At 39.6% G+C, this 23,352-nt stretch overlaps 1 protein-coding gene across 1 annotated transcript in view; it reads left to right on the forward strand.

Moving 5' to 3' along the window:
• LOC102372737 (period circadian protein homolog 2-like) overlaps positions 1 to 13,929 on the forward strand; it is a 73,482-nt gene extending 59,553 nt beyond the window's left edge. The window contains 5 exon segments of the mRNA XM_006028077.3: positions 1 to 629; positions 3,403 to 3,589; positions 4,755 to 4,947; positions 7,130 to 7,280; positions 11,419 to 13,929. The exon segment at positions 1 to 629 is cut by the window's left edge and continues 31 nt beyond it. Of these exon segments, the coding sequence (XP_006028139.1) occupies positions 1 to 629; positions 3,403 to 3,589; positions 4,755 to 4,947; positions 7,130 to 7,280; positions 11,419 to 11,568 (1,310 nt within the window). The 3' untranslated portion in view covers positions 11,569 to 13,929.
• Positions 13,930 to 23,352: the final 9,423 nt, after the last annotated feature.

The following is a 23,352-nucleotide window of genomic DNA, read 5'->3' on the forward strand; positions in this document are numbered from 1 at the left end:
TGCCTGCTTACCCACTTCCAGTTTTTCCAACATCAGGAACTGTGCCACCATGTCCTGAGACATCCCTCGCAGGTTTTAATGAATTACCAGACACTGGCAGTAGTTGTCCCATGCAAACATCACAGTTTTCTGCACCTCTTGTGACACCAGTTGTAGCACTAGTGCTCCCCAACTATGTATACCCTCAAATGAACAACAATTTGCCACAGACACTTTATCATGGCCAGCCTAGTTTTCCTGCCCATCCCACTCTCTCTTCACCATCAATGTTTCCCCCTCAGCCTCCGTTTGCTGCTCCCAACTCTCTCCCCCAACAGACATATTTTCCACCACAGTCATTCCATTATAGTCCACCAGCAGAAAGTGAAAAAGTTCCTGTCGTGGAATCACGAAATGAGCAGTCTCGTTCCTCCACTCCGCAGTCTCTTGGCCCACGAGATCAAGCCTCGCCCCCTTTGTTTCAGTCGAGATGTAGTTCTCCTCTACAGCTAAATCTTCTGCAATTAGAAGAAATCACCAAAACTGCTGAAAGTGGTACTGCTTCTGGCTTAAATGGAGCCTTGATTGAAGGAGCTGCCACAAGCAAAACCATGTCAACGGAGGAGTGCAGCAGAAAGGGTTCTTTACCTGTAAGTGAAAAATGTAGTCCAGGGCATCTTGAAGAGATTAAAATTTGTTATCATTTTCCCAACTGCCATTTAACTTTTTTTTTTTTGCATCTTTTGCTTTAGAAATTAAAGAGGCTATATTGACTTAATAGATTGACCTATAACTTTAAGTTATTAAATTTGAACTTCACCAAGTTCTAGCATAATAAACTTTAAACCCAGTCCTTCCTGAGGAAAGAAGGAAAACCTTAAATGTGTTTTTATACTAGATAGAAATAGCATGTGTTCTTGTTCCATGGCATCTTACTTTCTCAGAATTACATTTAACTATATAGAGTTTAGAATTGGAAGCTTAAAAACATATGTTGACCTCAAAACCAATTCATTTTATTTGATTAAAGTTAACACAAAATACTGGCCTGTTCAAAAGCACTAGAAAGGTTCTAAGAATTTTTTTAACAACTTAAAATAAAATATAACATTTTGGTTAAAAGCTTTAAAGTACATTGGGAGAATATCAAACTGGACTAGGGAAAAAGCATTTTAAAATAATAGTTTTCTGTAATGTTAAAATCTAAACTATAGTTAACTGACAACAATTAAGAATGCATTGATACAGGTTTTGGTAATGCATGGACTGTCAGCCAATTTTTCCTTTACCTCAGGTTCTTCAAATTTTGAGAATTGAGCAGGTATTGGCTCAGCGAATTTAAAATCTGAAGAAAAAGCCTTTCGAATAATGTAGGATATACAGGCTCCTACAGCACAGGTTGGCTAATACTGAAACAGTATGGTCATTTGTTAAGCCTTAAACATGTACAGACTGTGTGCAGAACAGTGTATTTGTGTGTGTGAAGTCATAAATATGTAAGATATATGTATTCACTTTATAAAATCTAGTGAGTCATTAAATATCTAGTGCACTTAACTTAGTAGTTAATATGAATGATTCCCTAGAATTAGGAATTGTGATTTATTTATATTTTTCTAAAATGCACTGGTGCTTACACATAAGTCCCTGACTCCATCTCCATAGGTTTGCCACTTGGCATTACCAGTTTAGTACTGTTACATCTAAGAACCTAAACATTAAATATGACTGATTCGATGCAGAAAGTAAAAGCCAAATACATGTCTGATTTAGCACTGCTGTTAGCTGATGGGACAAATTTCTGCAAAGAAGAACAGTTTCTATGCTATAGTAGATAATGTCCCTATTTTAATATCTTCTGTTGAAAGGTTAAATCTTCAAGGATCCCTGAAGTGTAGTACAGCAACACCTTTCCAATTGGGCTATACCTTTAGGGAAACTTTTCAGTTGAAAGTCATTGTCAGTCATGCTGATATTAGGGTAAAAAAAATCTTACAGTATACGACTTACGAGCAAAACATCAGTAATTGTTTGCTTTCATGTTAAGTTTTTCTAACCTCTCTGAACTTCTGAAAACGATAAGCTGCCATGTTTTTCAAAACCTACCAAGTATAATTTTGTTGTGGCTCCTAGGAAATCATTACTGAAGTACTCTTCTTAAGGAAGATAGGTAGATAGTACTTCATAGAAGTCTAATTATGTTACCGGAAATAGCTCATGACAATACTTTGTCTAGCAGCAGTTTTTTTTGCCCAGCCACATGTGTTTTTTTTAGCCTCCTTTTTTATAAACCTTTTGGGTAGTCTACTCTTAAGTTTTTCACTGCTGAATCTAAGTTGATTTAGAAATCAATATAAAAGTGGTTATACAAATAAAACTCCTCCTCTAAAGCAGTTGCAAGCAAGCTATTTATCATCCTCTTCTACTCAAAGGGCAGGATAGAATTTTATAGGCCTCCAGAAGACCTTCAAATAAAATAATGGTGCGATGGGATCTGATTCCTCGATCCCAACAATTGCAGGTCCTGCCATGCCACACATGCGTGGCAGGACATATGATACTTCTTTCTGGATTGGGGACTAATCCTAGCTGTGCCATGAAAGCTAGCTACCAGCTGGGATGCTTTGAAGTATCAGGTTACAGCGAGCCCCAGAGCTAACCCCCACGGGGCACTTCAAAATCCCAGACTTGGGCAGCCCCAGGTCTAGAATAAGTGGTGATGCAGATCGTCAGCTGAATATTTCATGAGGCATGCCATACAATTCAATGTATGGCACCATACAAACTAGTCACAAAGATATGTTTTATGTGGAGTATCTTTGTGACTGGGTTTGCCACTTTATGGGGCCAAAAGTTGGCCAAACATGCGGCATGTTGCTATTTATGGCAATGTGTTAAGCATGCTATAAATGTAATATATGCCTGGGGACTTAGACTAACTGGTCCAGAGAGGCATGAGTTTTAATGGGTAACAGCATACTTCACCAGATGTTTCTATTCACTCAGTATAACCAACAATGTAATTAGCTCTTACAGCAAATGTTAATTTTGTAGATACTTCACAGTAGAGAAGATTCCAAAGTCATTCCCATACCAGTGAATTCTAGATACTGCAGACAAAGGCTCAGGTTTCTTCACAATGAAGTCCATCAGTACTGATCCACTAACACACCTTCCTCCGCTGACTGTTTTTAAAATAAAACTTCAAATCTAAATGAGTTATTAGATTAAAAGTTTACTGGCCAATCTGAACAGTCTATTTCTACCACCTTCAGTTTAGCATACCAGTTAGTCTTGTCATATATTGTACAGACTTTCCTTTTTCCTCTGACTTAGCTGAATTTACTCATATTATATAAAGAAGTTATGTCTATCACCACTTTAACATAAATAAGTTTTGAATGCACCTTATTCCATCCCCAGGTGGAATCTCTAATGGAAGCTCAGAACAGTGATGCGCTCTCTATGTCAAGTGACTTGCTTGACATTTTACTTCAAGAGGATGCATGTTCAGGCACTGGTTCAGCTTCATCGGGTAGTGGTGTGTCAGCAGCTGCTGAATCGTTAGGATCTGGATCTAATGGCTGCGGGATTTCAGGGAGTAGAACAGGTAACATTTACCAGTGGTGAATGTAATTTGCCTGCTAATGTCTCATGGGGGATGGTGCACAAGATATCGTTGTGGCTATCACTTTGAGCTCAAAAGTTTTACAGGAAAATCTTCTATTTAGTCTTGGCTACTTAAAAGGTTTATAAACATAATCTTATTCCTTGTTTAAGAATGTCAGTCTTTGATTCAGAGGTTACTATTTATCTTTCTTGTAGTTACATCTGTGGTAATTTGCATATGCTTTTTTAGTTGCATTGGGACTGTAAGGTGTTAGGAGGGTATAAGCAATTTTGACAGATAAATGAGTATGTCGTCTTTGTTTCCTTTTAGAAAACAGTTTAAGAAGCCTTGATTCTTTTAAACATAATTTTAAGCTCCAGATCTAAGTTTTAGAAAAATTCTAGGACACATCCTTTGCTCATTCATAAACTTTATGTTTAAAATAATCTTCTTTCACAATCCTATTTCAAATGGTTTAATTAATTTTCTTTTATTCCAGAGTTCCTTTTTGATATTTAGTAGTAATAGCTGTATGTTGGAAAGTTTCATTTCTAACAGGTTAAATGTTAGAACCAGTCTAAATGGTTGTCCAAGTGTTTTACCACAGTGTTTTTCAACCTTTTAAGTAGCAAGTACCCCCTAACTTCTGAAAATTTTAATAAGTACCCCAACACTCAATTTTCCAGGGGACTTTATACTTACAGACTAACATGTGCTATATGTTGGAAGAAGGGCTGTGTATATTAGGCCGTGATATGACAGATGTCTGATTTGGTGTCGGTAGGGTTGCCACCTTTTACACCAGGGGTGCACAACTCAAGTATGTACCTGGGCTAGAAGTGGTGTTGGCCAGAGCTAGGAGAGTTGAACCCAGTGCTGCACACCAAATTATTACTGGAGAATTTTAAATTTTTTGCCATAGTTTTGAGAGAAGGAAGGGGCAAGAGAAGAAAAGAGGGCGAGAGAGTGTTGGGTTACCTGCATACCCCAACCTGTCTCACGTACCCCCAGAGGTATGCGTACCACAGGTTGAGAAACTATATTCTGCCACATACTTCCATCATGCATATACACTGAATATAAAACACAAACAAACAAGGCTCAAACAGATAATTTTATATGAAATATTTGACCTTTATAATAAAGTTACGTTTTATTTTTAAAGGCAGTAGTGAAACAAGTCATACCAGCAAATACTTTGGGAGTATTGACTCTTCGGAAAATCATCATAGAACAAAAAAGACAACAGAAATGGAAGAAAACGAGCATTTCATTAAATATGTCCTTCAGGATCCTATCTGGCTACTGATGCCTAATACAGATGATGCTGTTATGATGACATACCAGATACCATCCCGGTAAGTCTCACTCCTTTCGTAAGCTGCATAGGTGTTATGGGGATAAATGTATAGATTGCTATTTCAGTAATTTTCTTGACCTGGAACAGACAAGGTGGTAGTAGCATTCTGCTTTCCAACATGTAGCCTTTTCTATTGTTTCTTCTGCTAACTAGAGTAAGTGATATGAAAGATGGATATGTATTAATTGCTAAGTGTGTGTGTTTTGTAAATCCTGCCCTCTGACTGGCAGACCTTTGCCAGTCAGAGTGCCTGGAATACTGTGCTGGGAAGTCTGGGCAGGTCCCTATACTCTAGTAGGCTCTTGCCCACGACTTCCCATTCACATTCCATCATCTTTCTCAGTCTCTTGCCTGATTGTAACTTGCTGGTGTCTCTTGCCCTTCTCAAAGCCCAAAGAATTAAGGACCCACAAGCAAGGTGTAAAACCTTCATCAAAATCACTGGTGTACATTTTTATCTTGCTGTTTTGTCAGCCTATATTATTAAGGAACCTAGTATGAAGTTTTGAAAAAAGCAGGCTTTTTGTAAGAAATACTGGTATTGACGGACTTGCAATAAGCAAAAAAATTATTTCTGAAACGGAAGAAAACAATTTTTCAAAACATGAAAAAGAACTCTCATGGAAGTGCTGGTAGGAAAAATGAGGTGGATAGTACATACAGTAATGACTTGCGGGTTCTCCCTGTTACCCTAGATGTAGTAATACTGTCCTGAGCTAAAAAGTACCTTGGCTTTTCTGAATTTTGTATAGCTTTGGATGGATGCTCCCTGTTAATGTAATGTAAGTAAATATACCTAGAATTGCTAAGAGTAGAAACAGGTGCAAGACTTCCTTGTTTTAGTGTTGTGTCACTGAATAGCTTGTGTTAGTCACAGTGTCAGAGGTTGACAGAAAAGACTAAGGGAAAGGGAAAGTGCCATACCCTGGTGAGGTGCCAACCTGTTGCAATTCTAGCTGCTAGATGAAGAAGTACATTTGGATGGTTGCTGGAGTGGTGGTCCCAGACCCTGCTTTGTTTCATTTTCTGCAGTGACATATGGCTAGTAAACATTTAATTTTAAACTTGAGCACTCCTCAGTCAAGGGGGCACACTTTGGCCTCTATAAGGAACAGTGTTTTCTGTCTCAGCCCATTCAGATCCTGGAGTTGCACACTCCTTCTGCCATTCATAGGGGAGCAGGTTTCCTTTTGTAATATTCTAACCCATATCATTAGGGTGAACATACATCCCAGTTCAGACAGGACAGTCCTGGATTTCATAGGCCATGACAGCATCCTGGCTGGTTGGCTAAAACCAAAGCAAAAGTCCTGGATTGGTGACATTACCCTGCCCACATATGCCTGGCCTGTCTCCTCCTTAGCAATGGTTGGAGGCTGCTCCACCTGCCTGGGGTGGGAAGTGGCCAGGCCTGGGGCTTGGGCATCTGTGTGGGATGGCTGCTGGCAGCCTCGTGCCCTGCTACTGCTGAGGCTAGGGATGCATGTGGCAGCCCAGGGCAGCTGCCAGCAGTAGGGGGAGGTGTCATGTGGCCGTGCAGTGCAGAATGGTAAAGCCTGGGGCATGCCGCACAGGGGCCACTCCCAGCCGGGTCCAGTCTCTACATGCGGGGGATGGAGCCTGACCATAGGCCTCCGCGTTGGCCCACCCCACCCAGCCTTCAGGTCTCCTGGGAGCCCCACAGGGTTTGCGGGGTGGGGGGTGTCCCTGTCCTACATTTCCTTACTCTGTCCTGGATTTCCTTCAAAATTTAATATGGTTGCCCTACCTATCACGCGTATTCAGCCTTTGTCTAAAGTAATTCTCCCTTGTGAATACTTTAAACATATGCAGTGGCTACTGCATAGAGCTTTCATAAGAAACAGCAGCAGCATGAAATGGAAGTTCTTGCCCGTTTTGCTGATGCATGCATCAGAATAACTGTCTTCATGGGTGCTCATTGGAAAAATAGAGGTCCACCAATTATCAGAGGTATTGGTGCTTTCTGCAAATGTGGAAAGGTTCTGTCACAACCATGATATTTTTCCAGCTCTCATTTCAAGTTTGATGTGGATTCCACAACAAAATTAATGCCTTACATCTTGTGTTTTTTCTAAGTTATTTTGCCTGTACAAACTAGATAAATTTGAGGATAATAAAGACTCAGTCTCATTTTAATTTCTGTATCAACTTCATTTTAGAAATGTCGAAGCTGTTTTAAAAGAGGACAGACAGAAGCTAAAGCAAATGCAGAAGTTCCAACCAAAGTTTACAGAAGAACAAAAAAAGGAACTTATTGAGGTTCATCCATGGATCCAGAAGGGTGGACTTCCAAAAGCAGTTTCTAACTCAGTAAGTTTTAAATGAATTAATATTGCTTTAATAATACCTAATGGTCTTCCATTATTTGAATTATTTGTTCTTGATGCTTTTAAATTCATGTCACAATTAAAGTTTGACACCTACTGTACATTGCAAGTTTAATTTGGAAGTTTCATTGCAATACACTTAGAATGAACTAACTGAAATTCTGTCCATAACATTAATTACTGATATTAGAAACGTGTATATGTTCTTCTCATGTCAGATCTCCAGCCAAGATCATTTATCATCCTTTTTTTAAAAAGAGACCCCTTCAGTTCATACACTTTCAAGAAAAACTTGAATGAGTAGATTCTAGCTTCAAAAGCCTTCCACTGAATTACTTCCTACCTGATGTGTCTGGGAATGATCTGGGTGTGTTTGTTCTTCAGTCCATCCCTTCTGCAGTTAAAGGGGACAAACTTAAAAGGGCTAACAGATGAGGAAAATAACTTGAATTGCAGCTGGGGAAAAATTGGAGGCTGTTTGTACTTCTTGGGGCACAAGTGTAATGCACATCTTATATAAAACACTATATATAAAGCACTATTGAGCCAGCAGCTGCATTATTTATTAGCTACTTTCGTGTCTCTTTTTGTAATGGTCTGTTATTAGTCAAGGATGACTTTTTATTTCTAGACAGTTTTGATAAAGGTATCTAACAAGTATTCTGTAAAAAAGAAAAAATCAACTGTGATAGGTGCATGCCTCTGAATAATCGTTGAGGTGCTTTGCATACATGTGTGCAAGACTGGATTCTTTTGGCCAGTCATGTCCATTGAGGCCTCACCTGCACCTACCCACGACTATATCCTAATACAGTGTGGGGCCCAGCCATCTTTCAGGTCTTTTATTTTTTCCATCTGTGATTTAGATTTTTTTTCTTTCTCTTCAGTAATGTCTGGTGCTCTTGTATTGGACAACCCAACACTTCCTTTTTTATGACTGTTCAAACATAATTAACATACTCCACTAAATCTTCAGCCTTGTATGATTATTAGCTGTCTTTTTAATTCTTATGGCTGAAATAAAGATCGTTGGGTTCAAAATGTGCTCCATTCAAGATGCAACTAACTGATGTTTTGAGGTGTGCCTTCTCCTTAGGATGGGGACATTCCCTCGACTGTCTCCCATTTTGCTTTCTATAACACAATGAAGGTGAGAGAGAGAGACTTTCCTAAAGTGACTGAGAGCTTTCTCAGGCCCTTGACACACATTACATTTCAGACCAGCTACATGTGCAACTTGATTTAAAGTATAATAATGGAGTAAATGAGCCACAAAGTTATCTCATACATTACATGAGGAATAACTTTGTGGCTTATTTGTAGTATGCCTCAAATTGAACATGTGCTTGGGACCTGTCAAAACTCCATATGTCACCCAGCTGAGTGGCACACTGGTTTTTGACAGGTCTTGGTGTATGGGGAGCCCGGCATCAAGCTGCCACATCCCAGTGCTGGGGTCCACTTGCACTAGCAGCTGCATAAACCCTGTGTGCCACCCAACTGAGCAGCTAGCATAGCTTTTGACAGGTCCTGGTACACAGGGAGATGCACCAGGGTGGCACATGAGATTTATACAACTCTTCATATACAACTGGGTGGCACACATGGCTTTATAGCTCCCAGTACATAGGAAACCTAGCACTAACCTGTTGCAGCCTGATGCTGGGCTCCCCATGCACTGAACTGATTGTCAGGTGGGGTTGGGGACCATTTGGCTCCTAGCCCCAAATGACATTTAGCTGATTGGTTTTATCTTGCTTGTGCATGGGATCGTGGGCTCCTGCTGCACCAGCAAGCAAGGTGTAGTTGGGATCTAATCCCTGATCCCAAAATCATACATCCTGCCATCATGTCTTAAATTAAACATCTATCATGGGCCTCAGAGAGAGAGACAAAAGGCCTTACTGGTCTTGAACAGTCTTCCCCTTTGTGAATTGGGCTCAGCTCCAGCTTTCTAGATTCTCTTTTGTTTAGTTGGTGTCAGATGAAACCAGCAAAAAAGGGAAAGTAATTCTAGAGACTCAGGAAAGAACACAACATCTCTAAAGGGCAGAAATATAGGTCACTTTCCCCAAGACCGAGAAGGGAGCAGAGATCACTTCATCCTATCAAAGGATACTTCATGGCTCAGAATGGGTCCTTCTGAGGCCCTTGGAGCAGCAGCATTGTCTCGGGAGCTTTGTGTTGCACCTGGTACAAACCCTTCAGTATACTTGCCATGGTGTACTTGGTGCCACTGGTGTAGCTCTTGCAGTTGGAATATTAGTAACAACAGTACAGTTGCCCATGTCAATTCTCATCACCAAAGTTTATTGTATGGGGCAACTTAACAGTGACTGCTCTGCTTGCATTGCCGCTGTTGTCCTCGGTAGTGAGGTGTTCTTTGTATTCTCAGCTTCTAGCACCGTAACACTCCTAAGCACATCCTTGGTGCCAGCTAGAGCAGAGCTTATAATTTACTTGGAGCTTCATTAAAATACTACCATCTAGAAAATAATACTTTTACCCCTTCTCCCTCCCCATGCAGACATCTTTACCTTTTTAACATAAAAACAGATTTAGCCCAGCGGTCACTAAAATACTTGAGTTGCTCCATTATCTTTGGGACCCTACACCCCAACCACCTGCGGGGGGAAAACAAGCCGTGTCTCAGCTTTTTCTAAGCAGAGAACCTCCACTGCATAGGATCAGTCAGCAGAAACCCTTCAAGTTGTCAAGGGAAAGGCATCAGTTCTGACAGAGGGTTTATCTGGTATTCTCTCTGAATCTGTCCAAGGACCAAGGTTGCCTTGGTCAAGAGCCATTTGGAGTTTTATGGAGTGTTTGGAACTCTCCTTCTGCCCTTGGCATCTGTCTGATTTATTCTTCACGTGGCCTGAAAACATGCCATCACAGACTCCGGGGGATTATAGAGCATCAAGAGGAACAGTACAGATGCAGCTGTAAATTAAATTGAGTACAAACCCTTGTAAACAATAAAGCAAACTTTGGTTCCTCACCTGCAAATGTAGTCTTCATCCCCTCTGTTTTCATTTGAGTGTCCTAACCTCATGCTGCTTTTTATCCTGATTTGTTTCAGACAGTCAGGTCTCCTAAGAATCTAGACAATTGTAACTAAGCAGACTCAAAATGTCTACTCCAGCCTTCACTGCATCTAGGGAAAATAGGTAGTATCCCTGGTGGGCAGAAATAACCGCTAGTACCCATGACCAGCCATATCTGTCTCAAGCAGACTCAATAATGAATGCCATCTACACTTGTTACATCCAGACAAGACTATTAAAACTTGCTACTACAACCCACTTGAAATGCACCTTCTGAGTTAATTAAGCACTCACTGGCTTTACGCTTTTTTTTTCCCTAGTGTGTCCTGTTCAGACTTTCCACCTCTATTTTCAAGGCTTATCACAAATCTACTTTTCTATGCTCTTCTCCAGTACTTTTATTGCTGTCGGCTTTGTCTATCTGCTGATCAGTTTCTTCAGTAAACATCTGCATATGGTCTTCTACACTACACCTTATGCATATAGCACCCTAACTGTATTGATCTGTTAGTCTACTGTTCCTTCTTTCAGATTTATCCTAAATACTCATTCCTGTCATGATCAGTAATAAATCAGTGAGTCCCTTGAGCAGGTGCGGATAGAATGGCAGTGGATTCCTAGTGGAATCATAGTGAAATTTCAGTCTAAATAGTAATAGGGCTGTGATATTATTAATGGAAACTGTAGCTGGTAACTGCTAGTCTGCAAGTGGAAATAACAGGCATGAACACACCACATCTGTGTTTTTACACTGCACCGATAGTCAGTTGTTAAAACGGAGATTTAAAAGGAAATTATTAAAATTCACTCAGCATTTTCAAGTCTGAAATGGCTTATGGCATAATACCTTCTAGAAGTCTTTGTCCTGATTCCTGTGTTCAGATGAAAATGAATCATTAAAGCCATTGGGTCATATGCTGAAAAATGTCCCAGCTATTTTTGCCATAATACATGTGGTTCCTTACTGTTTGTTAGTAATTATACTAATAACTTGGGATAACATCTGTGATAGGCATGAGGTTGGGTGTAAGAGCTGGAATTATTAATGTCTTATGAGAGACTCTTTCTCTTTTCAAGGAGTGTATCTACTGTGAGGACAACCTACAGAGCAGGTTTAACACATCATACGATGAAGAAATCCATGAAATGGAACTTAATGAAATGATTGAAAACATTGGAGAAAACAATTTGTCTGCCTTAACTCAAGCCAATGAAGAACAAACATAACCTTTGACATTTTAGAAAAGCTGCTTCAAGCCCTGATGTTGCATTGGCAGGTCTTAAAGGTTTGGAACCTTGTTTCTAGTGAAATGAACCTGGTTTATAAAACAAATGGATTTTTTGTTCTAGAAAAGTCATTTGTGAAGGAATCTCTTTGAATAGAGGCATTCCCTTCCCTCCTCAGAAAGGACATTGTTGAAGTTGGTGTGCTATTTATGTAAAAAATAACAAAAAAAACTTTCTTTTTATATATAAATTCTCTTTCACATCAGAATGCCTCTTATTTTATTCTTTGAATGGTAAAAGGTTTCATGACAGCCTACTGAATTGGTAGACTAACGAATGTTGCACAATACACTAGTGCTTAATTTATTTTTTCTTCAACTCTTAGTAATGATGCATTGTATTGTTCTTGTAATTTCTAAACAACTCTTTAAACCTAGTTAACATCTTGGAGTCGCTCTTTATTTATTTTTTTTTGTAATTACTCCAACATTATGGAGAAACATTCCAATTTGCAAATAATTTGATTCACAATTCTTGCCCTTACTCCAATTAATCTATCCAGTCCTCTTGTTCCAGTTTATTATAATTAGATGCTGGAAATACTTTTAATAGCTTATTACAAGCAACCACATCTCATCATGTAATTTCTAGGAGGACATATATTAAAAAGTGTTATGAATGTATTAAATGTGAGGGTTGACAACTTTTTTTGTTTTTTGTTTGTTTGTTTTTTTTAAGTCTCGTATTTTAGCGAGCATTGAAGCATTATGGACTGCTTGTTACACTGACAAATTACCTTTTGAAAACTTGTGTCCAGGATACCTGCAAGCTTATCAGTTAGAAAGACTGAACTGCAGAGAAGATGCATCTGGGCAGCACTGACTGGAAAGTTTGCAGCTAATATGTACTATTCCTTCAGTCTTGTTCCTTCATGAAGTTGGCCATCAGCTTTTCTGTTCTACCTAAATAAACATTAACCTTGGGAACAGATAAGAGATTGTTCCTTTCAGGATAATTATTACACACAGAAGAAGTTTTGAGAAAAGTAACGACTTCATATTTGAGTTGAATGAACTGAAGCTAACCGGACAGAAGTCCTTTACTTTCTAGGGTTTTGTGTTAGTGCCTCTAGAGTCTAAATGACCTAATTTTTTTTTAATACATTAAGTGAAAATATAGTCAATTGTTGCAGATTGACAATGGCAAAAAGAAAAGATGGGTGATTTTGCTAATAATTGTTTTACCAGAGGATAGTTAGAACCAAGTTGTCTTGCACTTGGGGTGGTATGTCACCAAACTTGGGGTGGTAAATGTATAGAGCAATTCAGGTGTGATAAAATTGGAACATAACTTTTAAATATATTTTCACTTAATATGCTCCACCTAATGCATTTTCACTCATTTAGGTTTAAGATTATTTTCCATTTTCAAAACTTTTTTTTTTCTGTTTGACATGCAAAAATTATCCTGACAGTTTAAAAAGGGGTGGGTTAGGGGAAATTAACCTACAGAGATCACTGGTAGTTGTGTGGCAGTTTATGAAAAAATTCTGTGCCCTGGAGTACAGCGTTGTCTGGTTTAAATAGTTCAGAGAATTTGTAAGGCTGGTAGAATTACAACTTGATCAGTAACCATTTCATCTTAATGTTATATAAAATACTGACCAGCACTGTCTTATGCTTCTGTTTTAACAGTAGAATGAGATCAAGCTTACCTCTGCATAAACAGGAATTCAGACAAGAAACACTAATTTTGGGTGTGTCTTATAAAATCCAATGTTTTAGGTATTTTAGATATAAATGGAACAGTACAGAGATACACCAGCATATTACATGTATTGGTTGCTACATGTGAAAATATTGGTTATATCTGGGCAAGGTTTTTGGAAAATAAAGCTTTAAGTAAGAGTGCATTCTAAATGTGAAAATAATTTTCAGGGACTTCCCATCTACTTTGGGAGCTTCTTTGTCATTAGCATACTTTTCTCCTTTGTTTATTTTTTCAATGACTGTCTTGTACCTGTAACTTAGTGAAACTGAGACGTGGGGCAGAGAGAGACAGAGGTGTACTTAGAGCATTTTGTGGATGTGTTTATACAGGAACATATTCTTGCATCTGTTAAAGTGTTTTTTGCATTTTCAGAGTGGTATTAACAGATTTTCTTGTAACTTTAATATTACAAGTCTCCATTTTTAGATCAGATTCTGAAGTTGTAATTTTTTTCCAAGCTATGTTGTAATATGATTTTTTGTGACAAGATATTTTTGTCAACAATGTTTTCTGTACACTGTGCAATATATTTGAGTTTTGTCACTTGCGACTAATTTTTAAGACTTTGCTTTTTAGAAAACTGGTAAATAAAGCATATATTTTCAGATTTCTTTTTATTTATTGATCTTGCTTATGGTAAAGTATTACATAATACATCTAAAATAAGTTTTTTGAATAGATGGAGTATATTATACAAGCTACAGCCTACCATATCAAAGTATAGAAAAGAGAATCTTTGCCAGCTTCTTTGGACAATGAAACTAGTATTCAAAATATAAGAATTAGTGCTGTGTTAATTAGTGGTTATTGGATTCTGGGTTAAGTCAATGGCCAGAGCGGTATCTGAGAGTATATTTAAATGTGAATTAGTGATGTACTAGCTACTCAAAACCACTGCAAGGTAAGTTACCTCCTTGTTTGAGTAAATATTGGTCACACTGCTATTATGACCTCTTCTTTCTCATGCCTCTCTGAATGGGCAGGTAAAGAAATCAGATTCTAGTTGCACACACTTACTCTGTTAGTCAGTCGCTTTGAAAACCTGCCTGTTGTGGTATTGTTGTTAAACATAAGTTGTTAAAACTATAGGGGTGTGTGTAGACAAAACAGGGGCCCTAAATTGAAGTGGTGGGTATTTAAAAATGCCGCTTCAGTTTAGGACTGATTAAACCCCCGTGTCGTTCACACCCCGCTGACTTACCTGCCTCTCCGGTGGGGAGGGGAGGGCAAGCTGACAGTGAACAGAGTGGTCCCTGGGCTTGGTTGGGGGTGGGGGGGCTGGTGCTTCCCTTTGCGGCAGTGGTGGCCCTCCCCAGGCAGCACCCATCAGCAGGCACCTGGCTTGGGCAGTCCCAGGGGGCACGCAGCCATAGAGGGAAGCACCAGGCCCCCATGCAGCTCAGGCAGGCTCTGGGGGCAGGGGGTGGGGGGGAAAAAATCAGGCTCACGGCTTTTCTTGGGCAGAGCCTGCTTTCCCGGGCTGCTGCCAGGCTGCCTGCAGGGCTTCCTTCGAAGTCATGGACTGCACGGAGCCTGGTGCATTGCTCCGCAGCTGTAGGGGCAGCAAACTAAAACTCATCAGAAGTGTTAGTTTGCTGTGCCCCAAGTCATTTAAGGTGCATTACGCCGCTGTATTTCCTACAGTGGCTAGAATTAATGTGCAATACACTGCCGAGGCATGCAAACACCGACACCATTAAAGTGGTGCAAAAGCATTTAACCTGTTTTAAAGCATCATGCACATGCCTCTCGTTTCGTTTACACATGGCCCTAGTCACTTCAAGTGACTTCACTGTCTTAAGAGTTGTAGACATGATGTTTCAGGAAAAATGCAAGGTGTGGATTCTTATGGATGGTATCTTTTTTTTGAACAAACTATACAATCGGGAGGGATATAAACAAGCTTTCAGGTATGAAGTACCTTTCCTCAGGTGTCTGCTCAGGTCCCAGAGATCTGAGGAAGGTGTCCTGAAAGATCTGTACCTGAAAGCTTGCTTATCTCTCCCAACTGTATAGCTGGTCCAATAAAAGTTGTGACCCACAACAGTCCTTTTACTTAAGTTTTTCCTTTTAGTTGCTTTTAAACTTAATTAGCCTACTGACTTGTCTCCCCTGTCAGGAAGAACTGATAACCTTCCTAATCTGGATCAGGTCCCAAAGTGCGTGCGCATGTTGGGCAAGGGTTCCTTCCACCCTCTCCTTCCCTGTTCCCTGTCTCTTCCCCAGCACCATCTTGTTTCCTGTAACTCCTCCCCAGTCAAGTCATTTTCTGGGTTTTTTTTAATTACTTGATCAGTCTTAGGTGAGGCTAGGCCAAGCTCCAAGAAAAGTTTAAGATTCCAGGCTTTTCTAAAGAGGTACAAGAATTGTCATTTAGTGAGTGTGGTCAGCCCAATCATCCAGTCACAATTTTCCACCTCCTGCTCCTCTCCCGCTGCAGCTTCCAGCCTTCTAGGGTAGGAAATTCTGGTTTAGAAACTGTATGTCTACCATGTTCAGTACCTACTGATAAGCTAACAGGTACATTTTATAAAATGTACCTTATACTGCCAAGTGCTTTCAAAGCTTGGCACTGTTCATACTGACTAAACCAGCATCTATCTTCTGTAAGCAGCCTCCTTTTATCTGGTCTGCTGGTTGGATTTGAGGCAGGAAAACTGCGGCTTGGATCTCTTTCATCTTTCCTTAGTTTAGCTTGCTTGTATCCCTATGATGCAAGTTCAGGCAGAAATAACAAAAGAAAGAGGTAGTTGTAGTGCAAAAGCTGATGTGTTCTGTGAAGTTGGGTTGTTCTGTGCTATGGTGAAGAAATAACTTGTATAGAGCACAGAAATGGAAGCCAGGAGTCCTAGGTGTTACTCTTCTGTCATAGTGCAACTTGAGCAGTTTGAGATTAGGTGAATATTACACCTGTCAAGCACAATTTCCTTGTATTAAAGCCCACTTGCTGTTTGATAAGTGTCATTTGAGGCTCACAAAGCAGACCTGGAACTGCAAACTATTCAGAAAGGCTGATCTGAAACTGAAATGGTGGTCTTGGATTTTTCTATCCCTCTTCCGCATGTTATTTTTAGCAGAGCATTTAAGTGGACACTTAAGTGATTTGCTGAACAGGGATAACTTAAGTCCTATTCCGTACCTAAATGTTTTGCTGAATTAGGACCTAACTTGCAAACGCAGTTCAGTTAGAACCCGAAACCAATTTACCGCTTTTTTTTCTTACTACTTTTCTCTTACTTCTCAATACTGCTTGGTATTGAGCCCTTGGCTAACTGTAAGAACCAGCAAAGGATTTTTTTTTTTAATTGACATCTTTATCAAACTATCCATATCAAATTGTTTCCAGAATTGCAAATTGACTCTGTAGGGGTTGCTTCAGTTTGGTGCAATTCTGCATGATTTATTTTTAGTGGAACAGAAGAATGGAGGGGGGGAGATAAAACTTGTTTGTAGTTGTGTAGCAAAGGGAGAGGCTAAATGTCTGCATTGTTGCTACTTTTTCAATTAGCAAGATTTTTCAAAATTGGTAATTGCCTGAATAATGCATGATATGATTGACAGCCATTTGCTTTTAACACTAAGTTGATGAATCGTGTATCTGCAATTGTAAACATGATTATGGAAGCATGGGTTACGCTGTGTGAAGTATGCATGTACATAATCTTGACGTGTCGTTTTCTGACACTACTTGAATTTATCCCTTACCAGTTTACAGTGCACAAACCTTCCACTCACTTTTATTTGAAAACAGGAGCAAAGACCAAAGGGAGTAAACAGTTTCTTCCTTGCCTGTGGCCTGTAGGTGTTGCTCCTTACACATTTGACTTTTGCTACAGGTTTATTTCAGAGAGAAGTAAAATTTTTCCTTTTCAACTGGGCTGCTACTTATTGATGGTGTTGATGATGTTTATTTGATATAGAGCTGTTAGGACAGTAACAGTGTGAAAAACTTATTCTGTAAATTTAGAGCTAGATTTTTCCATTTAATCCATGGGCTAGATTTCAAGTAAGTAGTTCCTAAAAAGTTACTTTTAATTAAAACATGAAAATGTTCTTCCAACAAATGTCTGTTCTGAGTCAATGTTTGGTCTGTCTTGCATTTGCAAGCTACCAACAAGGAATATGTGACCATACAACTATTGTAGCGTTGGAGGATTTTGCTTTTATTTTGCTGAATGCTATGATCTCTGGATAGGAATATGTTCCTATCTTGTGGTTCTCACCTATTCTATGTTGCTAAATTGGTCTGCGCTGGGTGAGGCAATGTGGCTAACCAAAACAGGCTCCAGCTCTAAACAGTGGCTAATTGTATGCATAGATTTTAAAAAGTTACATGGCAGCGAATTCAGCACACACTTTCCAAAGTGGTGAGGGCCATGGCAATACCTTGGGTCTCTTGTTGAAGGAGGTACTAGCTCCTGCCTCTTCCCCAGGGGTTATGGCACTTCCAAGGGGCATGTACCAAGTATACAACAACTTGAACAGGAATGTGTCCAAACGAGATACTTTACCCATTTGTTGTTGTTATGGGACCTGCTAAAAGAACTGAGGTGGAGTATGCTGAAAGAGGAAGACATATGAAGGGAATCCAAGCTGCATTATTTTCCTGCCTCAGTTCTACCCAGTGGAGCTAGGGGGCTGCTTAGTCTCTCTGAAGACTACGGTGCTTTGAAAGCATTCGACAGTACAGCATACATTTTACAAAATGCATCCATCTAGCTGCAGAATAGCTATCTCATTTTAAGGCATTTTGAGACAGCAGTTCAGGTAGTAGGCCACTATTTTTCTTGCACGACTCATAATTATACTCCTACACTAATTAAAAAATAATAATAATAATAAACTCTTCTCATTGCTGAATAAACCTGAGAAGGCAGACCTTGTTCCTTGCCACACTAATGAATTCGGTGCATGCAGCAGGAGTTCTGTGTAGCACAATGCCACAGAATAATGGGATTGAGAAAGGAGACAAGATTTAGGCACCTGTTGCTATGTCTGTCCTGAGTGACTGAGTGCAGTCTTGTATGAAGGCCTTGTTCTAACCATTCCTCAGCAAGAGCCAGTGTCTGTGCTTTTAGCTAGGACATCTACTGCTTTATGCTTTGACATGTTTGTACAGTTAAGGTAACAAGTGGGCAAATAAGGAATGAGGGAGAGGAATTCCCTGGAGTAATTAGTAGTTGTGTGTAATTAGTGCTTCCTCCTGTGGCCCCCTTGCCTCTTCCCCCAGTTACCTTTGTTGTGTATTTTAATGCCTAAAGCTAATGTGCAAGCATGAGTCCAAATGGCCTAGGGTCTTCACCTTGGATCACTCGATTACAAGATTCAGCTTACAGGCCACAAGCTGAATCCAGGTTATGCAGCCATGGGTCTTTGCCTATGCAGCCACAGAGGAAAACAGTGGCACCACTGCATGACAGAGCAGTGACCATTAGGGCTGTGCAAAGCTTCGGTCCCCGATTCAATTTGGCGGAGCTTCAGCCTGCTTCGGTGGCCGAATTGGAATAGAATCAGAGGATGCTTTAATCTCTCTGAATTGAATCGGAACCCTCCAAATCAATTTGGAGAGATTCAGGAAGATTCGATGATTCGGACATAGAGACAGCTTTAAATGTTTTTTCTACATACCTCAAGGTACCAGGCGGCTTGTGAATGCTGAGATGCTGGGGCGGCGGCCAGAAAAGGAGGTAAATCAGTAACTTGCCTCCAGGAGCAGATGGCTCATGTTTGAGACTTCCAAAGGATCGGCTGGCTTCACTTCAGCACCAGGTAAACTTGTTTATATTAAAATCACATTGAAGGATGTGACATAATGGAAAGGAGCTAGTACAGTTTGCTAAAGAAAAACAATATGTACTAGTACTATTCTGCTTTTAACAAAGCCCAAAGGAAACCCAGTTTCTAATTTTTGTTTGGACTTTTGAGTAACCTTTGACAATATTTCTCATGAGCCTCTCGAGTCATCTGAGCAGTCATGGGCTGAGAGGTAAAGTGTCATTGTGGATCAGAAGCTTAAGACAATGGGCTAAGAAGCAGTGGTCAAAACCATAAAAGGTTAATAATAAAGGTTCCCTATTGACACTGGTGGTACTTGGCTAATATATTGATGGGTTTAGGAAATGGGTGAGCTTTCAAGTCACAAAACTTTGCAAATTGTGCAGTTATTTAAGCTAGTTGAACCTAGGGAAGACTAACTCGGAAGAAGCCTAACAGAGCAAGGTGAATAGGCCAGAGAATGGAGAAAATTCAGCATTGAAAAATGTCAGCTAGTGCAGGTTAGAAGGAATAATCTGAACTAAGCGCACATTTTACTTGAAGGGAATGGAGCTAGGTAGTATGCTGATCAGTGCACAAACAAGGACCAAAAAAATCCCATAAGCCCTACTCCTGAATTGATGTATTGCCCCAACGATGTTTTATTCTGTTATGCTGAAGCTGAAACAGAGCATTCCAGGCCGTTTAAAATGTAAAGAGGGCCAAAGTAAGAGTTGGAAGGTCCCTATTTCTCTGTCTGGTTTAGTAGACAGGCACTGTATGTTTGAAATGCCCAGGCTTTCTGGAATTACTGTTTTGAATCCTTACAGGGTTGACCTGGCTGTTCATGCTTTCCAGGTAAGATAGACATCTAATCAGGGGAGTGTTAGGTGCCCCTACCTGTTTGTCCTTGCTTTCTACTGAGAGCTGTGTTCTGGTTGGCTGCCTCTCCATCCTGGAGGTGTTTGCATTTATGTTGGTGTTTGTATATAGTCAATGAAATATGGAAGGACTGTAAATATAAAACTGGGCTCCTTGGTATCCTTCTGCCTGTACATATAACCTCTCTGCTTCCAGGCCCTCAAATTTGAACTTAGATTTGATAGAACTGGAAATTCAACTTTCTCCTGTTTGTGATTTAAATTCAGATATTCACCACTGAGTTGCATTTCTGGTTCTAGTAAACCCAAACGGCTCAGGATGAGAATGATATCTTTTGTTTTAGTATTACACACTAATTCTCCTTGTGGTCCCAGGGTCTTGTAATTTTAATTATTCTGACATGCAAGGCATAGCTCATCTGATATATTTTAAAATAAAAATAATGGTACTAAGGTTGCTAAATATTAAGCTACACTCTTTGCAGTCATCCTAAAACCAAAATAGCCTGCAGTTTAAATACTTTTTGCAGTGACAGAAGTACAGCTTCTGTTGCATTAACCTGCATATGTTGAGTCAGATGGTATGTACTTGAACCTTGCAATATTTCTCAACTGTGGTTTATAATAACAATCTACTTGATTCTACTTCCTCCCATTCAACTAAGTTGACATTAAATTTAAACAGAAACAATGTCTCCAGGAAACTGTGGGACTGAAGTTATGTTCTCACATTAGGTTTGTGTGCATGACTCCACAGTCTATTTTATTTAATACTGGTGGCATTTAAAATATATACATAGCCTAAAATTATTTTTATACAGTGTGGGCTGCAGAGAAAATAGGCAGTGTTTAGCAGAGGTATGTACATTGCCTTTCAAGTAGCAGACATAGTATGTTGCCCGAACTGGCAGAGGGGCTGATTTTTGTCAAGTGCTCCTTAACCAGTAGCTCCCACTGGGGCGTTTAGAGCTAGACTATTTTAAAAAAAAAAAAAAAAAACAACAACCTAAAAATAAACAAAAGCACTCCGTATCCACCTAGCACGCTGACCACTCCTGAAATGCAGCCAATAAATGCCAGTGTTGTTCCGGGCAGTGTTAGCATTCCAGTGTAGAACTGCCTCCAGTGAGGGTATTCAAAATGGAGTCTTGATATGCTGGCCCTTAGCTGCTGCTCCACACTTACCTTGCCTAAATTCAGGCATCTCTGGGGGCAGGCAGCAATTGCACCACAGCACATGCTTACTCAGCTTGGCTCCATGTCATCAGCAGCTCCAGGAGGGCACAAAGTACATGGTCAGAAAGCAACAGCTGCTGAAAAGCTACAGGACTTGACTTGAGGTGTGGACACATCTACACATGGCTGCCAGGCAATGACCTCAGAAAGGTGGTGTTACTCTGCCAGTGAGATGAAGATCTTCTGCCACATCAGAGGAGCTATGAGTGTGGGCTTGAGTTTGGCTGACAACTGTGCTGTGTAGCTCAGGCCTTGTACTAACTGCTTTTCTGAAATGCTGGGGAATTGTTTCCCCAGCATCCTACACCCAGTTTTCCCTATGATCCCAAAAATCGGAAAACAAACAAAAGCTCTTGAGTTGCCAAAAACCAACCTAATTATAGATTTCTTCCCAGATATGAAAGAAAGTCCTGATCTTGTAGCTGGGTCTGCACTGAGGAACTCTAGCACCCATGTGTATCCAGATTTGTCAGGAGAGCTCTGTTCATCTGCAAAGCCTATGTGTATGGATTTGGCTGCAAGAATGAAGCCCAGAGTAATTTTATGTCATTTGCTTTTTGTAAATTTTCTAAAGAAAATAACAAAATTTTGAAAAAGACGTAACCAATACAGCAATTGTTTCAGGAAGTGGCTACCGCAAATATGTGGTGGTTGCCTTGCTGTTTTCTTTTGATCTGAGAGTGGTGTTCTCTCGAATGCCTGAAGAACATATTCTAGCTATTCGGCATGGGCTTCCTTATGGCAGAAAGGGTGCGATTTCTATGCAAAATCCTACCCATACTGAAATTCCATCTCTACGCAGCAAGCCCCATGGTTGTATGGGTTTTCTGTCACCCTTATAAACAGATCAGAGATGTTCTTAGCAATTATTTGGCACAAGTAATGTGAAAAAAGTGATGTCCAGACTCAAGAAAATGTATAGATATTCTTGAAATCCATCATTAAATTACATAGTATTATTGGAGAGCTCCTACTGCCTCTAGTAACTAATATTGTTTCCTTTACTCACTTAACTCTTAGGAAAGGATGACAACCTTGTAAAACAGAGTCTTATCAATCTTTGGGACTCTGTCAGCCAATTTCTTTAGTATAGTTTGTTTGTTTTTAAGTAATTATTTTGAGAGCTGAACGTTTTAACTCTAAGCACAATAGCTTGCTTCTGAAAATATTTATGCACAAACTTCAAACATATACATCAGTGGCTTTCAACCTGTGATCCGCAGACCCCTGGGGGTCTGCAGACTATGCCTAAGGGGTCCACAAAGGAAAACTATGATTAATCAAAAGTATGTGAATACTCACACTTAGAATTCAAAGGGGTCCACATCTCCATTCAAAATTTCCAAAGAGATCCTCAAATGAAAAAAGGTTGAAAAACACTGTTATTATTCATCCTATTCGTGGACCTAATAATTTCTCTCCTTCGTGTATTTCATTGTTTTGGGTTTATGTAAAAGTCATCATTTTTCAATTGAAGTATTAACTTGGTTGCAAAATAATCTGATGTAAATTTTTAATTAGAACTTTCTTTGACAGATTTCTTTGTTATAAGCTGTTAACGAGTCTGCTTGGTAAGATGCTCCCCCTCATTTATCTATGGTCTTTTGTAGTCTGTTTTAATGTTGTGGCAAAAAAATAAGATACAGTAATCAGTCTTACTCAGTTTTGTAAGTGGGTTGATTACATTTGATTTACTCCAAGACTTTGTTGGATGAAGTGATATATGACTGCCCTTGCCACCTAATTTAGGGTTTGTAGGCCTGTAAATTTTATGGTGTTAACTTTTACTCATTAAGCTGACAACAAGGTCTTTACAGGTGCAGCCTTTTAACGCATTTGAGAGGACCAAAGGGTCCAAATGCTCAGGAAGTTGTTGAATAATAACACTATATGTAGTGCCTTTGAAGGGTTCTAGACCTACCAGGGTAAATTAAGTAACCCAGAATAAGGTAGTGCTGTTTTGACTGACCTAATGTAAACCATCCATGTGTCCAAGTCTCCCAACAATAAATTAGATGCGGAAAGTAGGATGTTATATTCTGATATAACACAAGAAGTATGACAAAGCAAAAGGAAAACATTAGTTATAATTTGTTGTGCCTTATTGCTTATTTGTTTGGTGATTAATTGTAAATAAAAATAA

The sequence above is a fragment of the Alligator sinensis genome, unplaced genomic scaffold (assembly GCF_000455745.1).
Source record: "Alligator sinensis unplaced genomic scaffold, ASM45574v1 scaffold572_1, whole genome shotgun sequence".
NCBI lineage: Eukaryota > Metazoa > Chordata > Crocodylia > Alligatoridae > Alligator > Alligator sinensis.